The 25,781-nt window shown below is 41.4% G+C and overlaps 1 protein-coding gene and 1 long non-coding RNA gene across 10 annotated transcripts in view; one reads left to right on the top strand and one right to left on the bottom strand.

Annotated features, from left to right (window-relative positions):
• Nucleotides 1-25,781, top strand: part of LOC110976086 (RNA binding protein fox-1 homolog 3-like) — a 164,890-nt gene that overhangs the window by 110,904 nt on the left and 28,205 nt on the right. For 8 of the 9 annotated variants that reach the window (XM_022229070.2, XM_022229067.2, XM_022229068.2 and 5 more), the window contains exons 2-4: nt 11,597-11,965; nt 23,640-23,801; nt 24,214-24,267. In XM_022229070.2, coding sequence (XP_022084762.1) covers nt 11,597-11,965; nt 23,640-23,801; nt 24,214-24,267 — 585 coding nt within the window. The remainder of the gene's footprint in view (nt 1-11,596; nt 11,966-23,639; nt 23,802-24,213; nt 24,268-25,781) is intronic. The other variant, XM_022229066.2, reaches the window with a different exon arrangement.
• LOC147798694 (uncharacterized) lies at nt 693-15,338 on the bottom strand. Its single transcript, XR_015425863.1, has 3 exons — nt 14,151-15,338; nt 13,726-13,890; nt 693-1,804 (listed from the first exon to the last, which is right to left on the bottom strand). It is a non-coding gene; the product is annotated as an uncharacterized LOC147798694 (long non-coding RNA).

Here is a 25,781-nt window from a genome sequence, read left to right as displayed (position 1 = left end):
ACTTTCCTCCCATGCGTGGTGCTTTGAGTGTGTGCAATATGATTAGGGGGTGTTGTTTAGTGCCTTGGCAAATGCTAGACCACACTGGTTTAATCTGATTTGGAGTGGCAAATTCAGGAGGGAACAAGCTCTTTGCCGACTTCTAAATCAGGTTTCTTGACATTTGTTTTGCAGTGTTTTTAAATCTTTAATTGTTCTTGTTGGGCATGGTTATTCTTTCTCTCCCTCTCTCTGAAAGTTGCCGGCAAATTGAAAAGTTTAAGCCTGAAAATTTGATTGAGATTTTTTTATTTTTCTATTTTTTTTGGGTGGACTTCTATAAAGTTGCAAAAAGATCAAGTACATTTACTTGTTACTGGTTTCTGTACCGTTGACGCAGATTCCGTGCACAAATTTCAGCGGAACTCATCTGAGCATGATCCTGGGACAGAAATGGCACTGAAATGTTGGTTAGGAATAGCTTTTATGTGGCCAAGGGTGCAGTTTTCTTGGCACATTATTCTGCCTTCGTTGCCAAGTTGAAAATCCCAAACATACATGTAGTCACACGTACACCCGTAATTCTTCAAAGCTTGTTAAATAACAGGCGATTCAGTACAATGCATATTTTGTCCAATAAATTTGATATTTCTGATGGATCTAATCTATGCGGCATCTTGATAGTACATATTTTAAAGAGACGACCTCAAGTACCTTCATGGCACAAACCAGTTTTCTAGAAAAAACGTCGGAAGTTACCTACTTCAGAGACTGGATTTATTAGGAAAGAACTCACAAAGAACCCAAAAGTTAAGTTTTAATAATCATTTTATTCCGGTTGCGTGGCATTATTAGACTTTCTGCCCTTTCAAAAAACATAAACAAAGGCACAGCCTGTACCATAGTTTTGTTTTTAAACTTTTCAAAGTCTCAATAATTTTAAGCAGTGAAATCTTGGCTGGTACACAGGCCTCAAACACATGCGGTACAAGGCATTTGGCCATCAGCAGTTCCCATCCGGCAGACCTTGCGTCATAGACCGCACAGGGAAAAGTCAACATTGTGGTGCCTGGCAGCCAATATTCAGCTCTCCAGCATGTAAACATCGGACACAACAGCTGGGAAAGGAAATGAAAAGGAATTGATTGGAGGTTTTATGATACGGCATAATAGCACATGTTTATTATCACTTTTGCTCAGATTTTAAGAGCTAATCCTATGCGGAAGTGAAAATTGATTAATTTCGTTTGTTTTGTTAAGGAAAAAACTGAATAGTGTAAAGAATGGCTTTAACACAGCCACATTAAACATTTCATTTCAGTTAATTTCATTTGATTGCACGTCGCTGCAGTGTGAAAAAAAAGAAATTAAAAAGTTGTAGTTAAAGGGGCACAGTTTGCTGGTGGGTTCTGGGGGTTTTTTGAGGATATTTTCAATTTACCCACAGCTTTGAGAGAGTGGTCGTTTCTTTTGGGCTCTTTCAAAATCCCAAGAGAATGTTTTCTTTTGTTGGGTATAAATAGATTCAGTTTGGACAGTGATTCATCTGTGCAGATTTCATGACAGTACAATTTTGAAATCAAAGCCAGCACGTACATGTATTAAGTTGGACGTGAAGAAATTCAGCACTTTCCTTTAATATGATAGGTGATATCAAATAAATGTTACCCTCTTGAGTGTGTCGTACAATTAGTGGTACACCCATACAGTACCCAAAGAACCTTTGGAAAAGAAATACATGCCTCCCTGTACAGTAAATATCTGTAGCCATCAGTCTACTTGACGACCCGTTCTGTCCACCTGAGGGTACCGGTGGAAGCAACCCCTGTATTTAAAAAAAATAATCAATTTTCTTGCCTCTAATCTTTGGTAATTGCTGCCAAAGATTTAATTAGGCGGGTCTTTGCCTGTGGCAGTGGCTACACAAAGCTGGCTGGAAAAAATAATAACATCTTTAATGCATGGCTACGCGCACCCTCTTGCATGTTATTGCATCTAGTTCCTGACCTCCATGTGTTTGAATTTCTTCAGTATGGTTATGAGCATACCGACTGTACCGTACATGTACACAAGTCTTAAAGTGTAACATTTGGCAGTTGGATTACACTATGGTAGTTTGAATGCTTTTTATGGTCATACTGGGGGTATCTTATCCAAAGATTGTTTGACCTGAATTTGGAATCTGGTTTTTAAATTAGTACTGTTTTCATAAGTCTCGGACTCCGTACTGTTCTAATCATGGCATGTAATCCTACAAATTTGTACTTTTTTTGCAGTAAATAATGGTTAATACTTAAAGAATGAGTCAATACTTAACAAGAATGTAGTTTTGTGATGTTGCGGGGGAAGTATTGCCACTGCTAACTTCAAACAGTTTTACTCATACCAATGTCTCCTGACATCAAACTCACTTCTCCTTTGCATTTTAGTGTGCATACATGTACATGTGCATACGTTGTTTTATGTGTGACCTTCTCTGACACAGTTCACTTACTCAAGGAACCGATATGTACATGTACCATCTTGAATTTTTATAACAGTGCTTTGTTCTTCCGCATGCATGTACATTTAACTAAGTCCCCGTATTCATCGTATCTTATGTGTAGATCTGTTACATGTTGCAATTGGCATTCCCACAGTTATCAGTTTGAACTGAAAATTCATTCTTTATTCTTAATGAGTTGCTTACATTTTAATTTATTTCAAATAAAATATATAAAATTAAGATTCCATTAGCTAAGTATGTCACTTACTCTGCTGAATGATGAAAGAAAACACTACATATGAACTTATGAATTAACAAAAAATCAATGGATGTGTTACATATTTTTAATTCAGTAGTCTTGTTGGACTGCTGTTTTCAAGAAATGTCAGCCCCAAATGGTTGACCTTCTTTCTCTTCAGATATGAACAGCCAATTTATTCAGGACTTGTCATTTTCAAAAGCCTTTCATCTGAGATGTGATGCATACCCTTGTCACCGATATCCTGTGTGGGGCCTCTCTTAATTATTGACTTCCCCTGTACGTGTCAGCGTATATCGCTCAAAGGTTAAATGCCATCTAATCTGGAAGTACGAGATTAATTTTTTAAGATGGTCAAATCACAAATCATCAGTGGTTTCCCTGTAGGCTTGTTTATAGTGACATCTTCAAGCACGTGTGCAGCCATAAATGGGCCAGCCTCAGTACCTTTGCAGTTTGGTCAAGCTGCTTGAAGAGTGCAATGACAGAATTGTTCATGGTCTAGTTCCCAGCTTCATGCATATGGTTATCTTCAGTCTAATAAAAGACTCAGCGCGTCCCTTCTTTGACACCAAGTACATATTATTGCATAAAGGACCTGTTTCTTCAGTTTACTGCCTACAGGAAGGAGTTGATATGTACATATTTCTATGAAACCCCATTATTCTGGGACACATCAAGGATTTCCAGTGAATGTCACTAGTCAAGGTAGGTAGTTGTAGTGTCTATTTTCTTGTGATATCTTCAAGATTGGATTTGATAACCGATGCTCTTCAACGTGCATGCAAGTCAAAGTCAGGTTTTGTCAAAACGAGATGTCTAGTATCAAGTGCATTCTTCACAGCTGGTGAGGATGACGGATCATTAAGAGCCAGACGGCAGATATATTACTGGTATGCTTAAGCTTTACCCTGACCCAAGTGCAGCAGAAAAATAAGTCAACATTGCCTGTGGTATATTACTATTATAACTCAGAATATATGACTGGAACCCCCGAATGAGTCTGTAGGCCATTTTGTTGGGTGATCTTGTTTTAGTTTGTTATTGAAAACAGTAAACTGAGCTGTTTACTTTCCTGTTTCACTCAATTCGTCATCCTGATGTAATTGGCTTTTGTGTATCAAAAAATTGTAGAAGATTTCAGTTGTGCAAGATTCTTGTGAAGACCTTAAACTCACAAGTTGCTGCGTGACTCGTGACCGAGTGACATTTTCTCTTCAGAGGTTAACCATCTGACTTGCACTTGTCATATTTTACCTGCGTGTACAGTTGCCCAACGGTCATTGAAACCAATTATGGACTTGTGACAGTCAATTTCTTCCCACTAACTGACGCCATTGTGTCTTGAGGTGTTTACAGCAGTTGCTCTCTTGGCCGTTGGGCGAGTGGGAGTCACTTCAGGTGAAGGGACAGATTAGAGAGATGGTAGCTCTTTGACTGATGTTCGTTGTTTGAAAATTGTAGGGGAAGTGCTTCTAAATGAGAGCAATCTGGTATGTGAATAGGGCTATTCCCCAACAATGGAGCTAAGTGATATGTGTGTCTGGTGGCTGTAGGCATTGTGTGCAGGGATTTTTTTGTGGAAAACTTGTAATCTGTAGGGCTCAGGGTGTTTGGGTGATGTGGATTTAGGTGGTTCCTCTTCCTTTTGATAAAATGCCTTTTTCAAGCGAGTACTTGGTTTAACTCCACAAAGTGTCTGAAGGATTATAGCCATGTTTAAACTTGGCACTTCTGTGTTACAGCTTTTTTGGGGGGGCCATTGGTCGTCTTCAATTCAGAAATAGCCGTAGCCATACACAGTGTTTATTGTGGATGTAGCCTTTGTCATAATGGGTGAAGGGAAAGTATTGGCTGTGTGATTAGCTTACCCAGGGGATTTCCTAATCTGGGTATGGTCTTGTATGCTATGTCAAACTAACAAGACAGTGGGACAAGGTTAAACCCAGAGTCAACTTGTGGAAGCTAATCGAACACACCCATTGGGCTCAGAAATAACAAACCTGGGTCTATTTAAGAACAGTATGTTTGTGTACAGACATGTACAGGGACATGTACATGCATACAAGAAGGTGCACATGAATAAAGAACATGTTATTTAAGAAATAATGGTGTTAAAAATAATTTTATGCTTGTGGTGAGATGAGGCGTATTATTATTTTTTTTTTTATTGACTTTTTCATCTTTTCATCTGAAAGGATTTTACATATTTTGAAATGTTCTTGAAGTTTGGTTTCAAATGAAAACCTTATGTTTGCTTGCAAAAGATTTTTTTACAGCTGCTTTTGATGATGAATTTGGGCATTCAGATCCTAATGTAATTCAGTACATCAGCAACTCTTATCATTCCCAGCTGTGTGTTATGGATTGAAATGGAATATCACCGCCAAAAAAGCCAGTCAGTCAGTCAGTATTCTGTAGACAGTTTTTGAGCTGTTTATGCAGAATGGGGGCAAGAGCTTATTATGACAAAAATCACTCGGCCATTCAGCCAACATCTGTCGTAAACGTGTGATTATTATTTTTGCCCGTGCAGATTGTATCATGCAAAATTGTGGACACTCAGGAATATTAATATAATAAATTACAGTGCTGAAAAAGTTCAGGCCGACGCGTGTGTGCTGCACGCAAGGTGGAGAGAAGGCCGCAGTGCTCCAATGTTGGTTGGATTCTATGATTTATACCCCAGGTGGCTTGTCTGCTACTAATCATGCAAATTGGCCGCTGCTGTAATGGCTAGCCAAGGCAAAAACCTAGCCGAGCATTTGCTGTAAAGGGCCAGGAATATGCATAAAGAGAGTGCCAGCTAAAGGCTGCAGGGTTTTTACATTAGTAATAACTTTAGAAGGATTGGGGGTGCTGCCAGTGGTTATGATTTGACTTCCAGGAAAATATCTTAATTGTCCTCGTATGTGGGTGCAAAAAATTCCAGGAACAATGCACCTGTTAGCAGGAAATTCCTGGTGAATTCCAAATTGCATGTTGTTTATGTTGTTTCTCTGCCAACACGGGGAGTTTGTCTGATGAGTGAGGAATATTTCCTTTATATTTCAAATGTGATTGATCCAGCTATCCAAGAATGTATGGTTATGAAGCATTCATCGTTCCAGTCATGATGGTTGCCTGTTGTTTTTACAACATTAAAAAAAATCGGCTTTATAAAGGCTGATGTTGTTCTCCTTGCATCACTTCACTTTGACCAGATTCAATTGAGGAAGTTCCTTATAATTCACATTCCAACGTCTAGGAAGTGGCTGTTGGGTTTTTCTTTATTTAGAACCACAATTGGTTTTTTTAAAAACTGTTCGGAGTTAAAACTCTGAACAACTCGTATGCATACAGTGTTTCTCTTTCAGACTACAAATGTATTGTAATATCATTAGTCATTGATAGCCACAGATGTCAGTCAAGTGTAACATTTCCAAAACTGATACCTTGCCAGATGATAACGGGCGACACGATGGCCACGATCCTTGCTTTCATATCGCTACCCAGCCCCCATATCACTAAGTGACAAAGACACCGTGTGATTAATAAGCCATAAGGTAGGCCAAGCGGACTGGTCGGCTACGCAACACCAACAGCCCACAACGGGATGTCACACTCTGGCACCGCATGCTACTCAAGTTGGACGCATAGGCCTTAAACCCCCTCCTCTCTTGATTCTGAGTTGTTTCTGTTACCCTTGGCTGCCCAACACATCCCGGAGTTCACCTCAATAAGTAGGCATCCCAACCCGTTCGACGTCACTTCCCCCAGCAAGCCGATTAGACAGCAACACCAGCATCCCGCCAGTTTTGTCTGGAAATAACACTACCATCGGCTCTCTGCAAACTCCTGGACAACTAGTTTTTGAATCTTGGGACTGGTATGGCTGCAGCCAAGGTACATATATCATTTTTTAGCTTGTCTCTTTTTCTTGATGGAAGGCATTCATGATGCGAACTATTAACGCACGCCCATAGCAACGTAGGCTGGACTGATCAACGCCTCCACTGGAAATGTGTGGAGCATCTTCTAGTCCAACAAGGAGCTGTAACATGTATGGACGAATCTCAGTATTTCTAAGGCGTAGCTGTGGGTAGCTCAATCCAACCTTCCGTATGCATATATTTTTGTTACATCGAAAATATCTCTGTTGTGGATGCCTTGTTCTTGTACCAAAATAGGTCTCCCACAGAAGGCATTCAAGACAGGCTCTGAAATCACGATTTCGGAAAAAGGATTTCAGTTTTAAAGTCAATTAGTGATGCACCCAGGATTTTGGGGTGGGGTTGGGTTCTCATACCAGAAGAGCTCATGATGCTTAAATCTCTTGTCCTCCCTCCCTCTGTACCATTTCGTCACAAGGGACTGTGATGTACATGCATGTCTATATCAGAGTTACAGGTAATAGTTTAAGATGTACACGTAGGTGTATATTCTTCATTTTTTCAGAAAGAAAGGAAATAAAATCAGAAACTCCTAGGGCTCAAGTCCTCTTAGAATGGCCCCCGCCCCCTTGCTTGGATGGGCCACAGCGGTTAAGCACACTTGAAGATAAGGCACCATGCAGACTGACCGTTTACCAGTGGTTTGGGATATGTTTTTTTTAGAATCACAATTCATACTAGGGAACCAGCATTGCATTGAAAACAAGCCTTACATGTGCATCCCTTGGCATTGTTTTCATAGATCGAGTCAGCTCCACTACTGTGCAGTAAACACTATCAGACTATGGCACAAAGGTACATGTAGATCACCAGGCTCCATGTATGATCGAGATATGCTGGGTATACATGTGCATATACACAGAGTGCACATTGTAATGTAGGTTTCATGTATGAAAGTAATATTTACGCTGTAAAGAAACCTTCCAAATCAGGCAGAGCCAAGTGTAGAATTTTGAGGATTAGGAATTCGGGCGGAAACAAGTTTTTATGAGGTGTAAACTGGCATATTCCAGAAGCCATAAATTTTAATGGAAAAAGGTCAAGCCACTTGCATGTAGACCAGGTGGGAGAAGGTCTTTGGCCTTGAGAAGCAGTTTCATCACTGACTGCCCATGAGACAGCATGTAGCTTTGTCTTAAAGGTGTAAGTTATTGGATTTTGCACTGCAGTTCTACTTCCTCAAACAAATGCAATATCCCCGCGGAGCCTTTTATTTGCATGTATGAACCTCAGGAGAGCAAAGAACACATGAAACACTAATGGTTTTTTATTTAATAAGGTCTAGTCTCCATGTGTGTGCTTACAATTAGCTGTAAAGCAATGACCACTTTGAAGAATATTCGTTAGAGCAGTTTTCAAAGCAAGCAAGTCTCCAAACAACTGCTTTGCTGGAGAGAGGAACTTGTGTCGGTACATGAGCACAGCACAAAAATTATGCCCCCGTAATTTCATTTTGAGAACAGAGGAAAGGGCTGCATTTGTTTAGACAGAGAAGATTAAGGTCCGTGCATGGGGGGGGCATAAGGGATGACAGAACACGCTGTACCAGACTTGCCTGCCGTGAATTACAATTTTTTTTGCAGCGCGTGTTGGCATATATGATGTACACTGCAGTTGCCGGGGGGGGGACTGGAAAGTAGAGGTGACCTTTTCCTTTAGGGAACAAATTTAATGCAGGATTGGGGCGAAAGGGGGGGTTGAATTCTCCTGTGCTCTTTAGGACTTCGGTCTGATGGAGATGGCATGAAGTGATAATGAGTTATGTATCAAGACCTTCGGTAAAAAATATCAGATGCATGATTTTCCACCTAAACTGAGACATCTCCACCCCAGCTGAGACATACATGTACATTTATGTACATGTCAAGTATTCAAAGGTGGATAATTCCAGAAATTACGGGTCTAAAAGTGTGACACTTTTGTGTGCCTGTTACATCTGACCTTTGTTATTTGACATGGAAATATCACCCGAATTGATTTCAAACTATTACTATTTGTTTGGCAGGTAATTTGAATTAATTTATCACTCTTTGGTAATTAGTAAATGTTCTGAACTTACAAAATGATGTGTCAGATGTGACAGGGAGAAGAACAAAAATGGACCCCTAATTTCTGGAATTACCCTGATTGGTTTAAAACATGTTTGAGGGTCAAGTAAAATGTTGAGTCTGAGTTGCTGAATATTTTTTTTTAGTATGCAGAAGGACAGTAGTTTGAGTCATACCTGAGTACGCTTGAGTTTGGTTTTTGTATTTCACACAAATCATCAAGGAATCAGTTGGCATACTGCTCTGACATCGTGATGGGTAAATCCCAATATGAAAGAGATGTTAACGGATTAGTATTCAAATTGTTTCAGGAAATCTTTGAGAAATTGTTGGGCAAATCATTTTAATCTTGGCTTCACTTACAACATTGAGCCAAAACTTGAAATTGTCTCTGTGTGCTGTGTGTGAGATACGTTGCCCTGTTTGAAACATGGCAAAAGTGGTAATGTTGACCAGCAATATTCAGTTGTTGGAGTGAGAGTTAGAGAGATATTAGTCTGTTTTGTATGTTAGTGAACTACCAATGTTAATCTGCAGCCTGGATGTTCTTTGGATGTTCTTTACACCCATAATAACTGTGCTATATGTATTAATGGTACAAAATGTCACCAGTGACAGGTGTTACACATTGCAATGAATCACTTTTTTTGCTCTCCATTAGCTCAGTCAATGCCCTGACTTTCATCATCCCTAGTTTTCTGTCTGCTCTAGCTGTTTCATAATCTCATGACAAGATGTGACTCTCAGAGCGCTTTGGGGGAAATGAGACAGCATGCTGTTATAAGTTTTTCTGATGATGCAAATAAACTGGAGACTCTCCCGAGACTTTGACATGTCAACAGTAGCCATTAATGAATGAGTTACAAAAGCACATAACTGGGTGTAATCATGGACAGTATTGTTTGGCTGTTAACAGCTGAGATGGGGTGGAGCTTAAGTCTTTAGGAAAGCTGCACCAGTTTTTCACATGGGCAACGTCATCACTTGCATAGTATGACCTAGTTTTTGCCAAATCTTAAGCCAGCTCCCATGCCTTTTAACCTACATTTAGACTGCTGTTGACTTCTCTTCCTTTGCGAAGAGGCCAAAAAGGAAGGTGTTTGCTTTGGAGGTATTGTCATTGAGATCGTCGGTCATATGGAGAATTTCTTAATAGTCCTGTTTTGACTGTAAGGCTGTTATTATGTGTAGAAAGTGGAACTTCAAAGTCTTCAAGAAATGTCCTCTCATGTTTTGAGGATACTAGGCCTGTGGATCTTATTTAAGGGGTGTGAGTTCTTGGTGCATTGACAGATTACACATCAACCTGTTAAAGTCGGTAGATGAATCAGTCGTTAGTGCACTGTGCATGTACGCTTTTAATGTCCCTTTTCGGAGTATCACAGGTGAGTGGGTTGTCTGAGTTTCCTGGCTGTGTGTTTTAATAAACAGCACTTTGTCATGGGCAACTTACTGACCAGGATCCCTTTTCGTAGACCTACAAAGCACATACCAGTATGTTTGCCTAACCTAGAAAATATTTGCCTAGAAGGAACGGGTTACTGGACATGTGATGTATGTTTGCTTGTAACTGTAACCTTTAATTTTTCCAATGTGGATTCATTGGGCCTTATCCTCTGCTAAGCTATTCCTTAACTTCTTACCCAGGTTCTTGACATTTTTTACCATTGCCATACTGGGCAAATGCTAGGTAAAAAAAAAGTTTTTTTGGCTAATAAATACCAGTTTTTCAACCTCACACAGTACAAGTTAAAACCAGTGTGTTGCTGATTTGCAGCAAACAAGAGTATGGGTCCATTTTGCAAGTGCTGTTGTTTTTCTCATCAACTGTGTATTCAGTTCACCAAAGATTCCTTCTGTACTTGTGAAGTCATTAAATTGTAATTTGCAGGATCGTGTTTTTAAGGTGTTTTGTATTGCCTTTGCCATCAGTGGAAAAAGTACCATAGGAATTATCCATTTTTTTCATTATTCTTTGGAGTATAAAGATTATTCTTTTTTTCTGGACTCCTCCTATGAACGGTGATTTCTGTACTCAGTAACATCATCATCCATTTTGATTTTGTGGAAAGCTAACATGGCAGCCATTGTCCCACAGCATAGTTTTTACACTTGTGAAGTGATAGGGAAAAAAAGACAACCCCCTTGTAATGGTGTCTTCCCTTGCTCTTACTGAAATGTTAATGGTTTGAGTGAGGCACACTCAAGACCAATTAGACAGCGGGTGAACCATACTAGTGGGACTGACTTGTTTCCTCATTCTGAATGGACTTTGGCATCATGAAATATTAAGTTGACAATTTGTCTTTACAGAATGTTTCAAATATGGACAAGTAGATTGATGCTTTTGGTATGTGTCAGACCCAAACCTTGATTGAAAGAAATACTTATTCGAATAGTCACCTCTACACTGCAGTTGTTTATTTTGAAAAATCGTGGGCTGTGAAAATTCCTGCGGTCATGATTGGTTGCTTGTAATGATGATGCCAAGCATAGCCACACCTTCTTGTCTTCAAGAATCTGATGAAGATACCATCTTTGGCAATCGTGCGAGTCGGGAGCTACATGTAGAAGCTATTTCCCCCGTGATCGTGCCCCATCAAGTCACATTCATTGGTGGCTCCGGGGTCAAGAAATGAACATGACATATGGCATGTTGAATTATTTATGAAACGGGAATGGATGATCCAGATCGTATCCACAGCTCCCGTGAAACTGTTACCAGATTGGAATCCAAGTTTGTTGAGGAATGCCACCAACCAGACATTGAGGGATAGAGATTGTGGAATTTGTTTTTTTTCTCTCCCTGATTGATTTTACAATATGGGAATGTTGTACAAGTCTGGATAGCTGAGCATTAACGATGGCTGTTTATCTGTCTTGTTCCCCACAGCATCCAATGCCAGCCATGGCAGGACAGCATCAGGTCCCTGGCCAAGTTCCTGGCCAGATTCCGGGTCAGTTGCCCGCGGGCCCGTACCCGCAGCAGCCACCCCAGTTTGCCCAGAATGGCCTGGAGGGTTACCAGCAGGCCGCACCACCCATCCAACCCCAGTACACGGCCACCGTGGTACCCCAGCCGGCCGATGCGCCAGCTGTCTATACCCAGCCCCAGGAGGGGCCGGGACCCCAGCCCGTCTACAGCCAACCCCAGCCCTCGGGTGAGGGGGCAGCAGTGGGCTTTGTACAAGGACCACCACCCGTTAGTGGGGAGCAAGCTGGTGCCACGCCCACATTCAGCCAGGTACTGGTCACCTCCTACGTAAGAATGTTTCAAATTTTTATTTTTGTTTTGTTTCTGTTGCATCTTTTTCTTTCTTTCATTTGTGTTCTTGTCCCTCCATTATTTCGGAATTATTATTGACCTTTTGATTTCTCCTTTAGTTTAAAAGCAAACTTGAAACATTTAAAATCCAACCCCAAGGCCAAAGAAATTTGACATCAAGTTAAAGTGTTATTCAAACTGTTGTCAATTCACAGCTTGAATGTTCGATTTGATGTCGCAAGTTTTCGTTCATGTTCACTTTCGTGACGTGTGCACGTACAATCCAACCATTAGTCTGAAATGAGCCGCATTTAATACATGTACCTATAAAAAGATTCATTCTTCATGTTTTCTCTAGCTCACTCCTTGGGCTTGCTTGTCCCTTAATTCCAGCCTAGGAGTAATGACTTCCCCTTCTGTGTCTCCCCACTTTAATTGAAATGGCAGGATTTAGGAGTGGCGGAGTCACGCACAGAAATTTATTGATGGAAATGGCCAACACAGCCTGGGTTTTGCCATGCTAGCATTTAGTTCACTTGCCATTTGAACAGCTCTGGAGAAACATGTGCCTACTGTTGGCTCCAGGATGGCATGATTGTGCATGAAGGATGGGCGCGTGATCCCGGTTACATGATGTGTACATTGTGGGCAGTGTGAATGTCGACTGTAGCCCACATTGCATCATGACGAAGACCAATTGGGGAAGTGCATGCACACAGTTTGTCACGTACAGGGGGCTGGATAAGTTATTGCATGATTGTCAGTGAAGTATCCATACATGAATGTACATGTAATTCAAGTGCCTACTTCGGTCTGTTTCCTTTCTTCTTTCTACAACTTATATTGTAAGATTGTCGGAACAGTGAAGGGTTGTTGTGAAGCATTTATCTGCCGATGTTGAAAGTCTGGTGTTATTACTTTTATCCCTGCTCATTGGACCTATAAGTTCATTCCAGAACCATCTCATTTCATAGCAGAGTATAAACTGGACGCTGCCATTTTGGCAGGATCACACTTTAACTCAAATAGCTTCAGCACACCACCTGTTATCTCTTGTTGTAGTCTCGTAGCGATTGACAAGCTGTCCTACCTATGGACAACACAACCGCACAGACAGGACTTGAACCACCAGTCTGTTGTGTTCCTTCGCAAGGTGCCAAGTTCGAGGAAATCCAACCTACAGGGTTGCGGCAATTCCCCTGTCCCCAATGTTATCCTAGCTTCAGTCTGCCCACCATTACATTGATTCGCTAGACCATGATTATCCTATCACCTTCGCTTCACTTTGGACGGACCCTCGTCACGTCCTCACATCTGATGCCCCTCATTTGCTTGGCTGGCAACATCCATCACCGGTACCCAACACCCACCCGTCACCTCACGATTGATCATGAATATGTGGATGCGCTACACATGTAGCTACACACCAGTGTTGCCATTGATGGTTGCCAAAGTACTGGCAATGTAATATTTATTTGTGATTATATGTGGGAGGGCTTGGCATAGGGGAAAATTAGAAGAACAGTGGATTGAACTGATGATCATTTGCCAGTGTGGCCAATTTCTTCCAGCCATTGGTGACTGAAGCCGTCAAAATCTGAAAAGCTTCACCTGTCAACAAATCTGATAGAGCACTAAAAAGTATATTATTCAACTTCAGACCTTGTGCACATTCCAAAAGTTGGTTACACCAGGGACAGTAGAGGGTCCGTCATTACACAAGCCTACTTGGGTGCAACTCCAAGCCACCGTCTTACCTTTAACGAGCGTTGAAGTCTAACAGCTTGGCTGTTGAGCTTGCCAGGGCCAGCCATGTACATGTACCATGTAGTTTGAAGTCAGTGACCAGGTTCATCACTTCAGTTGTATCTACTAATGTCATCAGTCATTGATTTTTGGCTCTGGGATACCCACTTCTTCACCTTAATGCATAAAACATAGCACATGTGAATAGAACCAAAAGATCTAGCTTGCCTTTGGTACCATTTTGATGTCTTCTTGGCTTATGATAAGATGCTATGTTCCAACTTCTGCACAAACCAAAGTTTCCTTTATATTTGTTTCAATAAGACCAACAGTTACAGAATAAAAAGTTGGTTTATGGGCCATGTTCCCATAGTATGCAGCTATCTGCTCTGCATACATTATTTCATGTACATTCACAGTTAGAATAGCTGTTTACCCTTTCACAGAAGGAGCCATTTGTCAGCCATAATATGGAGCCATAATATTCACATGATACAGCCCATTCTTCCCGGTGTTCTTTCCACAAATGCACAGACACTGCCTCGTTATCAAATCTGATTTGATACACACGGCCTGCCGAATGAACATCCCTTGATCTTTGGACCATAATCAACAGTCTAGTCGTCCGTCATAGGCGTCACGGCTGTTCTCCCAAGAAAATTGGATTGGAGCCGGATGTGTCAGAATAGCCAGTTTGCAAAAGGCAAATTCTCTTTTTGTCAAAGTTTCTTTGGGCACTAATGAGATCTGCACCATTTCCTGATTGAAGTGCCCAAATGAATATGATAATGATGCACTGTCCCATTGTCTCATTTGTGTAGCTATTAACAAGAAGACCAGAAATCTGTCACATATGAACTAGCAATTACAATCATTTCCTTGATAATTGGAACCTTGGTAGTCCAGTGTAGGTGAATCTAAGGTTTTGAGTTCTTGAAGTTCATGCATGGATTTAATTTTGAAATGCAGTGCTCGTTTAAGGTATGAAGGTAATCCGTCTGCCCTTTGAGGCTATTCTTTTTTCTCACTCAGTTAGTAGACCCATTTGCTTTTAAAAACTAGAACAGCTTCTACTCTACCTTTGCAAAAATTTTCCATTTTGGTGTTCAGGGTTTTAACGTACTAAATGGACAAAGAGGGTCAATGAAATTTAATCCAGCACTCTTAAAAGATCTTTTTTGAATATTTGGAATGGCTCCTGGAAACTGCCTACAAACTAGAATAACCAGTGGTATCAATCTTACAGGATCAGGAAAAAATTACTCTTCGTCAGTTCCAAGATCGTCTTTTCAGAGATTAGTAAAAGCAGTCGACTTGATAAGATTTAACAAGATCAGCCAACAAAGCAAGCGCTCAATATTGTCTTGCCCCATTTGCCTGGCTTTACTGATCTTTTATTAGATAATGCATTTGTTTGTCTTCCTTCTGCGAAGGTTTTACTGCCCTCCTTCCTCGCCCTAGTTCTTAGATGATCTTTCAGTCCTCTCTGTCATGGAACCTTTAGATAACTTGCTGCCCCTGCTACATGTAAGTGCTGCTACCCAGCTGAACTTCATTTGCAGGCAATGAATGGCTTTCTGGAAAAGAAGAAAAATAAGTTAAGGCCCAGTTCCATTGTAGAGAAAAACATTTATTGAGAAAAAGGGGATGTGTTATTATTGTTTGCATTTACCGTAGATGATTGTAGTAGCTTCATTCATATGCTGGATTAGGCCTACTGCTACTTCATTGGTGTTTGTCATAATCGTTCTTTATAGTGTGAATTTATATCTTGGGCTTTATTGCCCAAATGGGGCCATTTCAAAAGATTTTATTTCAAATTATCAAAATGACGTCTACAAAAATCTCGACATTAAAGAGGAAGTTAATGGTTGGGATTGCATTTTTGTTTTTGTTTTGGTCAAAGTTCACTTGAATTTCAGTTCCCAGATCCTTACTTTTTGCCTTTAAGTAGCCAATTATTTGAATGGAAAAATGTTGAATCCTTTCATTAAAGGATGGGGAGTTCATCTTCATAGTTCTGTTCGAGGCCGCAGCCCCAGGGGCTTGTGAGAGTAGGGGACAAGACCTGATGATGTTGTCCCCACTCCCTAGGATGAAGTATGAATGCAGCTCAGGTAGAGTAGGAAGGATGTGGTCATGATATCTCCTGAATCGATTCTGACTGATTCAACTGACTGATCGTTTGTAATAGTGCTTTCGGAGGTTTTGCATAATTAACCCGATTTTTTTTCCATGCCTGCGAGGCAGTTTCAGCCCATTTTTTATGAAAGCATGTCACAAGACGGAGGGCTCTCTTGCCTTCCCTGAGGTGTGATGTTTGCTTCTGAGAGACATGCGCTTGGATTCAGATGTTGATAATTGGAAGATGCTGTCACGAACATTGAAGTGTCAACAGCAGACTTTGGGAGTCCTCAGGAACAGAAACATTTCTCCAGGTGTCTGAATAAAAAGCCATGTTTAAAAGTGTGTTGCACTCAGTAGTCCTCTGTAAGATACAAACATCTTGGAATTACTTTGTACTCCCTTGAAAGAGGAGAAAAATTGTAGTGTCCACAGTTACAGTGTCGGTGAAATGCATGCTGCATCACTATTATTCCAAAGAACTCGCCTTGCTCTGAAATCACCTTGAGCTGTGTACTGAGATTTGAGCAGGTTGTTTATTTGTCTTTTGGAACAGAGAGAAATGTGAAATGCTGATGGGAGACGGATATTGGAAGGAAATCGTGACCAGGCATTGTAGAGTTGTGTTTGGTTCTGTGCCAAGTGTGGTGTGTGTAGGCCTACATCAGCACAGACTGTTGCAGTTTGCTGGAACACTCTGCCTGTCCAAAGTCCCAAGTTGCTCCTGAGTTTGAGACTCAAGCAATTTCAAACAGGAGTGACCCCCAAAATCTTAAGATGACCCTGTTTCATAATATTACTGTCCCATTCGGTAAAAGAATTGATGGCATAAATTGTGCAGCCCCAGTTTCTGATTCAGAATGAAAAGTGGAAGGATCATGCGCTTGGCTGTTTCTTTAAGTCATCATTCTGTCGTCATTTGGAGAAAAAAAATTCAATGGAAAATGTAAGACGTGTGAGTGAGAATTCCATCATTGCTCATTTGTAGTATAAGGGAAGGCGACCTCCTGCTCAGCTGTCTGTTTAATTAGTGGTTTGTTCTCTGGCAACAGACAGCAGACTGGGGTTTGCATGGAATCATTTATCGCTCCAAGTTTTTGGAGTTTTTATTTCCCTAAGACAAGTCTGAATTAGAGTATTTTTCTACAAAACAGTTTTGGCTAAGAGGTACAGGCAGACATGTGTTTATCATCGTTGCATCCTTAAATATTGAGGTTGAAACATTTTTTAATCTAAAAAGAAACCTCAGACCTGTATTTATTCCTGCAAGATAATTGCCAGTGTATAGTGACAGTCATTGAAGATCGGAGTGCAGTTTATCCCGGATATAGATTGGCTTGTGTTGTACTGGAGGCAGTTTTCGAAAGGTGAGAAGTTACCAAAAAAGCACCCCAGAGACAATTATTTCTCTTCACTTGCATCAGGAGCTGGACATCTGGAGATGAATGTAACAGCAAGTGAGACAAAAACATGTGCATTTCACAGATGTGGGTGAAACAAATGTGGTCATGCATTGTTTAGAATGCTTCGCGTGTAAGCACTGAAGTTGTACAGGTGTTCAAGCACTGAAGTTGTACAGGTGTTCAAGCACTGAAGTTGTACAGGTGTTCCGTATCAGGACATTTGTGTACTTGTAACTGAGCTATCAACAGAAACATTGTTGCGTTCCTTGTCCCAGACAGTCTTCCCCCAGTGGCGACAGAAAGAGCTTGTCAAGGGCAGAGAGACACAGGTTGTTACAGGTGCCTCTCTGGCTGGCCACTCCCTAGGTATTCACTCTCCTGTTATCCATTTGGGAGGGCGAGTAAGGCAAGAGTCTCCCCAGATCTTGGCAACTGTTTCAACAAGGCACTAGCTGAGACAATTGTGTCTCATCGAAGATGCAGGGTATCTCCATGTGTTCTTCTAATGATTTCCCGCCCCTGCCTCCTGCCCCCCCCCCCTTCTTCAAACGGATGGGCTGGCAAGTGGCAATGCATCCCATATGCATTCTTCTCTCGCTCGTACAAAAGGGTCCAGTTGAGGACAAAACCTACCTATCATTATGATGATGATAACGATAATTATGATGATGACAATGATGAGGGAGGGGAGGAAAACAGAGACTTGGAAACCCGATCTTGTCGTAACCCTCAATGAGAAGCAGGGACTGTGTACCCGTACAAGACAGTCTGGGCAAATAATTACAGCGGCAGTCGACGTTATGACTACTCCAGGAGTGGGGGTGACTCCGAGTCTGTGGCAGCACTCTGGCTTAAACTTTGTCGTGTTTTCGCCGGCGTCAGACGGTGGTGAAGAAATGATGCCACTGGTACGTGAGTCTGCTAGATATGTGTGCATGTGTATAGTTTGCCCAATTTTGTTCATTAAGGGCTTCCATACATAGCCACGTTCAAGTCTTGTTTATGTTTTGTTCATTTGCCAGCTGTACGTGTATAATTTTTAAGACTAAAATGAAGGTTTATGGTTTATGGGAGTTGAACGAAACTACTAACTTTTAGGAATTTTTCCAACTCTTTGTCACAGACGCCTGCCTGGACTTCAGGCATCAAATATTAAGATATTTTTTGTTCATCGATGTACATGTATATGTAATGCTGATGTTGTGGAACCTCAAACAAAATTTTGTAAACATGTTGAAAGGATTGTTAAACTGTGTATTTGTACTTTGTAAGTACATGTGTATGTCTAGGTACTGTGTGTATGTACTTGGTTATGTGTACTGTAGTACTGATGGAACATTTTGGAAAGATCAGGAGTGTACTGAAACTTTGTTTTATCATTGGTGGAATTTTGATGAACCTAAGGGCTGGACGTATGGCCAATTATGAGGGCTTTTGGTGAGTTCTGGTTTTTGTTGTTGTTTTTTTTTTTCAAAACCCAGAGGATGTAGGTTGTAGAAGAAAGAGAGGCAATAATGTGGTGGGTTTTTGGTTTTGGATGTGAAACCTAATAGTGTCCAAGATCATCTTGCCATTTGTGCCTTTATGTAAATTCCTCCAAAATGAGTGGATGAACTCGTAGTTCTAGAGCATTCTTGGTCCAGTTTAGGTGAGCTGCCGGCCATTTCTTCCAAGACTCCTGCTTGTCTCACAATTTACTCTGGGATGGAACCTGTGCCCTCCCTCCCCGTTGGCATCAGATGGATTGATGCCAGTGTCAACAGAGCTCCCCCCCCCAAACAATTAATTAATTAATTAATTAATTAATTAAATAAAATCACAAAAGAAGATCACAAACTTGAGGCTTGAGGCTTGAAAAGTGTGAAGAGGCTTTCATGTTAGGCAGCACGTTTTTCAATTATGGACAAGTTGGTGAACTGTATCACTGTACCTTTAAGGATGGAGGCGAGACTCTGGGGTAAACTTAGGTATTTCACCCCTGTGATCTCCCTGCCACTCTACAATTAGTGTCATGCACATCTGCACTCTCATATTCTTGTAGGGTGTTTTGAGACGTTTTCAGGTAAACTGAATTATTTCAGTGAACATAAAGTAATACAGGAAGGCGCCGGTTTAAGCAGGAAGCATTGTGAGGAGACGCATCAATGTTACCATTTGCCATTGCTGTGCAAGGCATACAGAAGTGTTGGCATTTCTTGGCAAACTCTTGCCAAAAAATCGGACAGTTTGGAGCATGCCTTTGGTCCAAATGCTCAGATTTTTCCCAGTCCCCATGATCAAGGGCCAGTCACATGTACATGTACGTGGTGTATGTGGCCTGAGCTATGCAAGTGGGAAAGCTTTTTTGCTGTTGACCTTGGTTCATTTCAGATAACTTGCCAGACTCGAAAACAGACAAGACCACACCATTGAAATAGAAAGATTGGATTCCAAATTCCAGGCATGGAAAAGGTTGAATAAGAGGTAAAAGTCATTACACATTGGATACACACATGGATGCAACCAAGTTGGAGTTTTTAACTTGAACACATGGTACCGTTCATGTCAATAAATTCCACGCAAGTTTGAAGGGTTAAGGTACATGGACCCGATGGGTCGTGAAAAATGTGTGGTATTTATTTTGCAGCCTGAAGCATTAAGAATTAGAGTTGTTTGTCTGAATTTTATGTGAGGGATTATTTCTATTTTTGAAATGTCAAGGTAGTTATGAGGTCCTGGATTTTGATGTATGCGCTGGTTTGAATTACTTCACCAAAACAGATGGGAATCGTGCAGTCTTTGAAATATCCCGAGTTACTGAATACCGACGCTTTTCATCTAATGCCGGCTCTCGGATATGAATACTTGTAGTTGATACCAGAAGTATCCGGAACCAGATGGTTGGGTCGTTGCAAACAGTTGTGCCCCGCCGCACATGGCCAACAGACCCTTACCAGTGATGCATAAGGGCCGTTATCCCATCAGGCGTCTTCCTTATCAAGATAACATTTCCCAATATTAAAAAGTTGTCTACCTGTCCAGGGGCGCGATGATTGATGCGTGTGGATCAGAGGCGAGACTTCTTGAATTAAAATGAAAATGCATGTATATGCACTTGGGCCGATATCACAATGTCTGTTGCGGTGAAAGAATCAAGAGTTTGTTTGCGGTGAAAGAATCAAGAGTTTGTTTGGGGATGAGGTTGAGGTTGGTTGTGCACTGTGTCAGGTAATAAAGGATTCAGTCATTCGTGAGGTTTTTTTGTTCCCTAATGAAGAGCGACATGTGTTTAGAGTTAGGCTGTCTAGCGTCCCGACTCAGCACAGCTTGTGCTTCAGGGACAAATTTCCTTCTTAATATTGTTACAGATTTGGTTCACTGCCGTACTTATGAGTTTGCCACACTTTTCAATATTAAAACCAGTCAGTCATGCATTCATTAGTCGCAAGTTTATCACTAGAAGTTGGGCGATGATATTGCACAGCCCTGTTGTGCTTGTGTTATTATTGATGCTTGTGATAAACTCTCCTACCTAGACATTTTTGCACTCTTTTTGTTCCTTGTTGAAAATTGATTAGACCTTGTCGATGTTTAATCATTATGACAGTTATTAAGCAAAAGTCATGTTCATGTTTTGGGCAAAGGAACTAACAACAGTCCAAACGATTAAGGCTATGACAAGATAAGAATAATAATAACACACAGTTGTAGAGCGCCCTCTGTCTAGAAAACTATTCCGAGGTGTTAACTATCATTCTCCCTGCACATTGGGCTCACATCATCCGAACATTCCTGGAACCATCTCAGCTTCCTGGGGAGTATACCAGCCCAAAGCTGCCATTGCAAACAAGTTGCAAATGGCTAAACATAACCGTGTCTGCCCTCACAGGTACCCATTTACTCCTGGGTGGAGAGAGGCACATAGGGGTAAAGTGACTTACCCAAGATCACAACATGCTGCCACCAGCTGGATTCGAACCCCCGACCTTATGATTAGAAGCTACAAACCCTAACCACTAGGCCACATGCCCCCATAGATCATGTCTGAACATTTTAAACTTAAAAGCTGAACACATTTTGGCAAGTGTTCTGTAATGTCAATTTCTTGATTGCTGCGTTTGAATGTGAGGGGCCAACATTTGGCAATTGTTTGGGCTGAGTATCCGCTGAGTATACATTATTAAAATACACGTCGGGGCAGGGCAAAAATCCAAAATTAATTTACATCTTCCAGGCACAAATCCATCCTTGAAATAACATGCCTTCAATCATATTGTCATCCAGGTTTCCATGTTGGTTTAGGGTGCACGTCACTAATCAAAACATGTAGATCAGCCCAAACAATTGAATGCACACGAAAGAAGACTGCATCACTATTATTGGTGAAAAATGGAATGTACGTGAACTGTAGGCCAAATGAATCCACTTCTGCAGATGTGCATGTCTTACCACCATAGGCTGTCCCATTGTAAACAGCATTTGATGTACATGTACACCATGTATGTGATACACTAACACTCATCGTACTAGAGTGTCGACATCTGGTGAAATAAAACTGTGTAACGTCATTTCACGGTTTTGTACATGTCTATTCCCAGCTTCCAGTTGACATAGTAAGACTCTATAAATGTTTATATTCCTACCGAGGGCCCTGCCGTACTCGGGATAGATGTTGATGGGTCTACCAGCCAGACTGAATATCATATTCGGGCAAGTCATTAAAAGATACGGCGTGGAACCATTAACGCTAATCCACTGACAGCGTCTGAAAAAAAGGTTTGTGGGACGCTTCGCCACACATCAGCACTCCGTGGGCGCAGGAGCGTGCGACATGGAAAGTCCTGCTTACAGTGACTTGGGTTTCTCTGCAGACATCAGATTTATCAGACATTAGTCACATTGTAGGAGGAGTTGTTCAGGGGTTGAAGTTTATCCTCCCCGTTGCGTGCAGTATTTCTCAAGGAGGGGCATTGTTATGCAAGGAAGTCAGGGGGGCATGTCGTCGTGGTAGGCAGGCAGCGTGGTGCAGCATACAAATGGTGAGTCAGCGATGTTTCACAGCACTTGCAGATTGTATATGATCAGCCTGGCCAGTAGTTACTGGTATGCTGTGTGCGTTCTTGGGATTATTGTCAAGGCTGCAACCAAGGCTTAGTCTTGAGTTTTGCGGGTAGTATTGCTATGATTAATGCTCTCATGACATCCATGACTGAGGCTGTGGTAAGAGCTAGGGCAATGGCTGTGGATTATGACCAAATTTATACCTTGACTGACAGCTATATTTGTTGTCGCTGCTTCAGTTTTGCCAAGGGATGTGGCATGGTATGTCCTCATCCTGTTTTCTCACTGCTTCAAGTGACTGTATTATTGTAACATCGTCAAGGACTGAGTTATGACTTGGCAGAGGGAGAATCGCATGATCGCATTACCAATCGATACCCATTTTGGCAGCTTGACAAATTTGGCTCAGATCCACGTCCCGGTTGGATGTTACCAGCCTGAGTATGTTCATCTGCCAATCTGGACTCAGAACCCTGGATGTAGACAAGGCTGACTTGAAAGAGATCTGGATCTCTGTTTTCCTGGTCCGCTGTTAAAGTGAAACAATCGATGCTGACCCTGGCATTTCAAGCTGCATTTGGAAGCATTGTTTCACTTGTCCACCCATGCCTGGCAGCAGGCTCTGGGTGTCAAGGAATAGACAAAAATTCAGTCAGATCCCCCACTGTGGCTAAGTTCACGCGACCAAATCACCGAACACCTCAACGGTTCACAAATTTGAATGGTTTGGATGTCCAGTTGTGATTTGGGCATTACTCATTTTGCCTGACAAATTAATAGGGTAGTAGTATACAACCGGTTGGGTGATTGGTCAGCAAGTTGCATTGAATGACGAATAAGTGGCTGTAAATTGTCACAGCTGTCCCAGAAATCTGGAGATTAGGTTTGAAGTGTGTGGGCATGGGGCAGAGATCTTAGGGTCTTTGCATCATTAGTCCACGTTTGGCTGAGTTTGGTGTGTCCTTGGACAGGACATTTATCCACAAGTATCCTTCCTTCATCAAAGAAATACATGTACCTTGGAAGGTAGAGGTGGCTGTAAAGTTTGACTTGATTTCAGCCATCGATTCTGCAAAGGGCAGCTTTAAGTTTTGGACCCCCACAAGAGCTGAGATGGTCTTAGGAATGTTTTATTGGCCCTGTGAGCAGAGGTAGCAACAGTCTAGTTGCTCAACATCTACTTCCGTGTTGGCAGATTAGTGAAATTTTTAAATGAGCATTACCATCATGATTATGCCCTTGCCATTTTTGTCAATAGAACCCCCCCCCCCACTTCCTTGCAGATTGGAACCAAACTTTTTTTTGTCCTTATGTCTAAATCGTGTCTTTCTCCGGCGTGTTTTTCTCCGTGATTGCAGGGTGAACAAGCACAGACGTCACAAGCGCCTCCATCAGGGGAGGTGGGTCAGGCCACGGTGCCGGCTCTACCGGCCGCCAAGCCTGGCGAAACGCCCAAGAGGCTTCATGTATCAAATATCCCCTTCAGGTTCAGGGACCCAGACCTGAGGGTCCTCTTTGGGGTAAGGAGAACTACCATCATTATTGGTTTATATTCTTTTGCCTTCCTGTCATCATGGGTGTGATCAGACTAACGTCAGTGGGGATGAGACCACAGAATTACTGTGAACAACTGTTTTGTTTTTAATTTGATAGAAAATGCTTGATGTTTAGGTGGAACTGCCTTGTTAAATTGTTAAGTGTAGAGCTTAAAGTTAACCTGAACACAGTCTAAACTTGCAAACAACTTACCATTCAGTATTTAAAGACACTAAGACAGGAGTTTTAAAATGGAATTGCTTCTGCTAAAATGACACATTTTGGCATTTGTGTATTGTTTAAAAGTAGTTCTTTCTGATTAAGGTTTACTGTAAATTTCGTCTAAATTCTGTTCAGTGTGTCATTTTCCCTGTTTCATTTTCTCTGCCTTCTCAGCCCTTTGGTCCCATCATCGATGTAGAAATTATCTTCAATGAGCGGGGGTCAAAGGTGAGTCTGCCCTGTACCAGTCATGTGACCCTTTCCCCGTTCAGTCATGTGACACCCAATTTGTGTCTTTTTTTTTCGCATGCTTGTTATGAACCAAAACAAACTGAATGCGCATGATAATCCTAAATGGATTTTTTGGAATGTATCCAAGTTTTCTATGGGCTTCTTTTGTTTTATTTATTTTGTTGTTATAATTATTATTAAGTTCTTTTGCTGTTCAACTGTTTGACTGATGCATGTGTTTTTGATCAATATAAATTGCCGAATGTGCCTTGCCGCATGTGTATTGATGAGTTTGAAAAGGAAAGAAATAATCCCGTGCTTCTTGGACAGCAACTTTTTCTCAGACTTCTCACAGCTGTTTAGAGAGGGTGGAGTCAAGGGTCAAGGGTCAGGACAACAATGCAAAGGAGAGGGCAGGTTGGCTCTCCAGTTTTCAGTTTTGATTTCTGTGAGTCGCTGCAATATTTGGTCTCTGCATGCAGGTGAATTCCTACACTGATCCGACAAAAAAATGTTCACAAACTTTTTCATCCAGTGTGTAAACTGAACCATTCGGGCATCCCAAAAAAGATTTTACTCAGTTTTTGTCAACTGCGGGGGTCTTGGTAATGATGCTAAGATCAATTGGTATGCCGGTTTCCTCAATGTTTGAACTCACCCCCAAAATGTACATTGACGAAGGAGGTGTTTGCTGTGCTCCTTGTGCAAGACTTACTGGTGGTCAGGTACTTTCCAAGTTCCCCTTAAGATACATTTGAAGCTGTTAAAAACAGTAAATATTTAAAAGAATAGACGACTTTAGACAGTCAGAATTTCGTACAAGCTATGCTTTAGAGGCAGAAACTTTTGAGAAGTGCTTACTGAGTACTTTTCAAGTGCTTCTTTCCAGTCGTTTAACTGACAAGCATTCTTAAAAACCTGGTTATAAGTTTCCTCTTTCACACTGACTTCTTAAGCTTTCCACTGTCAATGTGTCACTCCACTTGCTCACAACAAACAGCTCGATATTTGGCAGTAGAAAAGCTCTTGGAAAGTATTTGACCAGGAATCTAGTGTAAGATGAAATTTACCCACTAAATTAACTTACTGCAGGAAAGCAACCGGTTACCCTTTCCTGTGACTTTTGGGGATACTTGAAATATTGCCACTATGCTTGGCTTGATAAAATCCTTATCTGTGTTCGCTGTGGTAGCTTTTGTTGGCTCAGTGCAAGTTCTTGCAGATGCAAACTTGGCTACTTTAGCTCACGCCCTGCACACAACCTTTAAAAGCCACAAGTATGTTGTTTTGTCAGCTGAGGTTAATTTTTATTGTATTGTCTACATTGGCTACCATCTGACCACTGTAGCCCCCTTAAATGGCCTTTTCTTTGGCTGACTTCACTGCCAATTGTTGGTCATGCACAAGGAGCATTGCAGGAGCCTCTTTGATTGGAAAAAAATTTCATGGTGAGGGGGTGAGAGAGAAGTCAGAGTAAAAGTTTGATCAAAAGCATGTCTTGGATTGGAAAG

The sequence above is a fragment of the Acanthaster planci genome, linkage group LG07, assembly GCF_054643075.1.
Source record: "Acanthaster planci isolate LZ-2023a linkage group LG07, COTS_SCS, whole genome shotgun sequence".
NCBI lineage: Eukaryota > Metazoa > Echinodermata > Asteroidea > Valvatida > Acanthasteridae > Acanthaster > Acanthaster planci.
The sequence above is the reverse complement of the archived record's forward strand: the minus strand, read 5'-3'. Positions and strand labels throughout refer to the sequence as shown.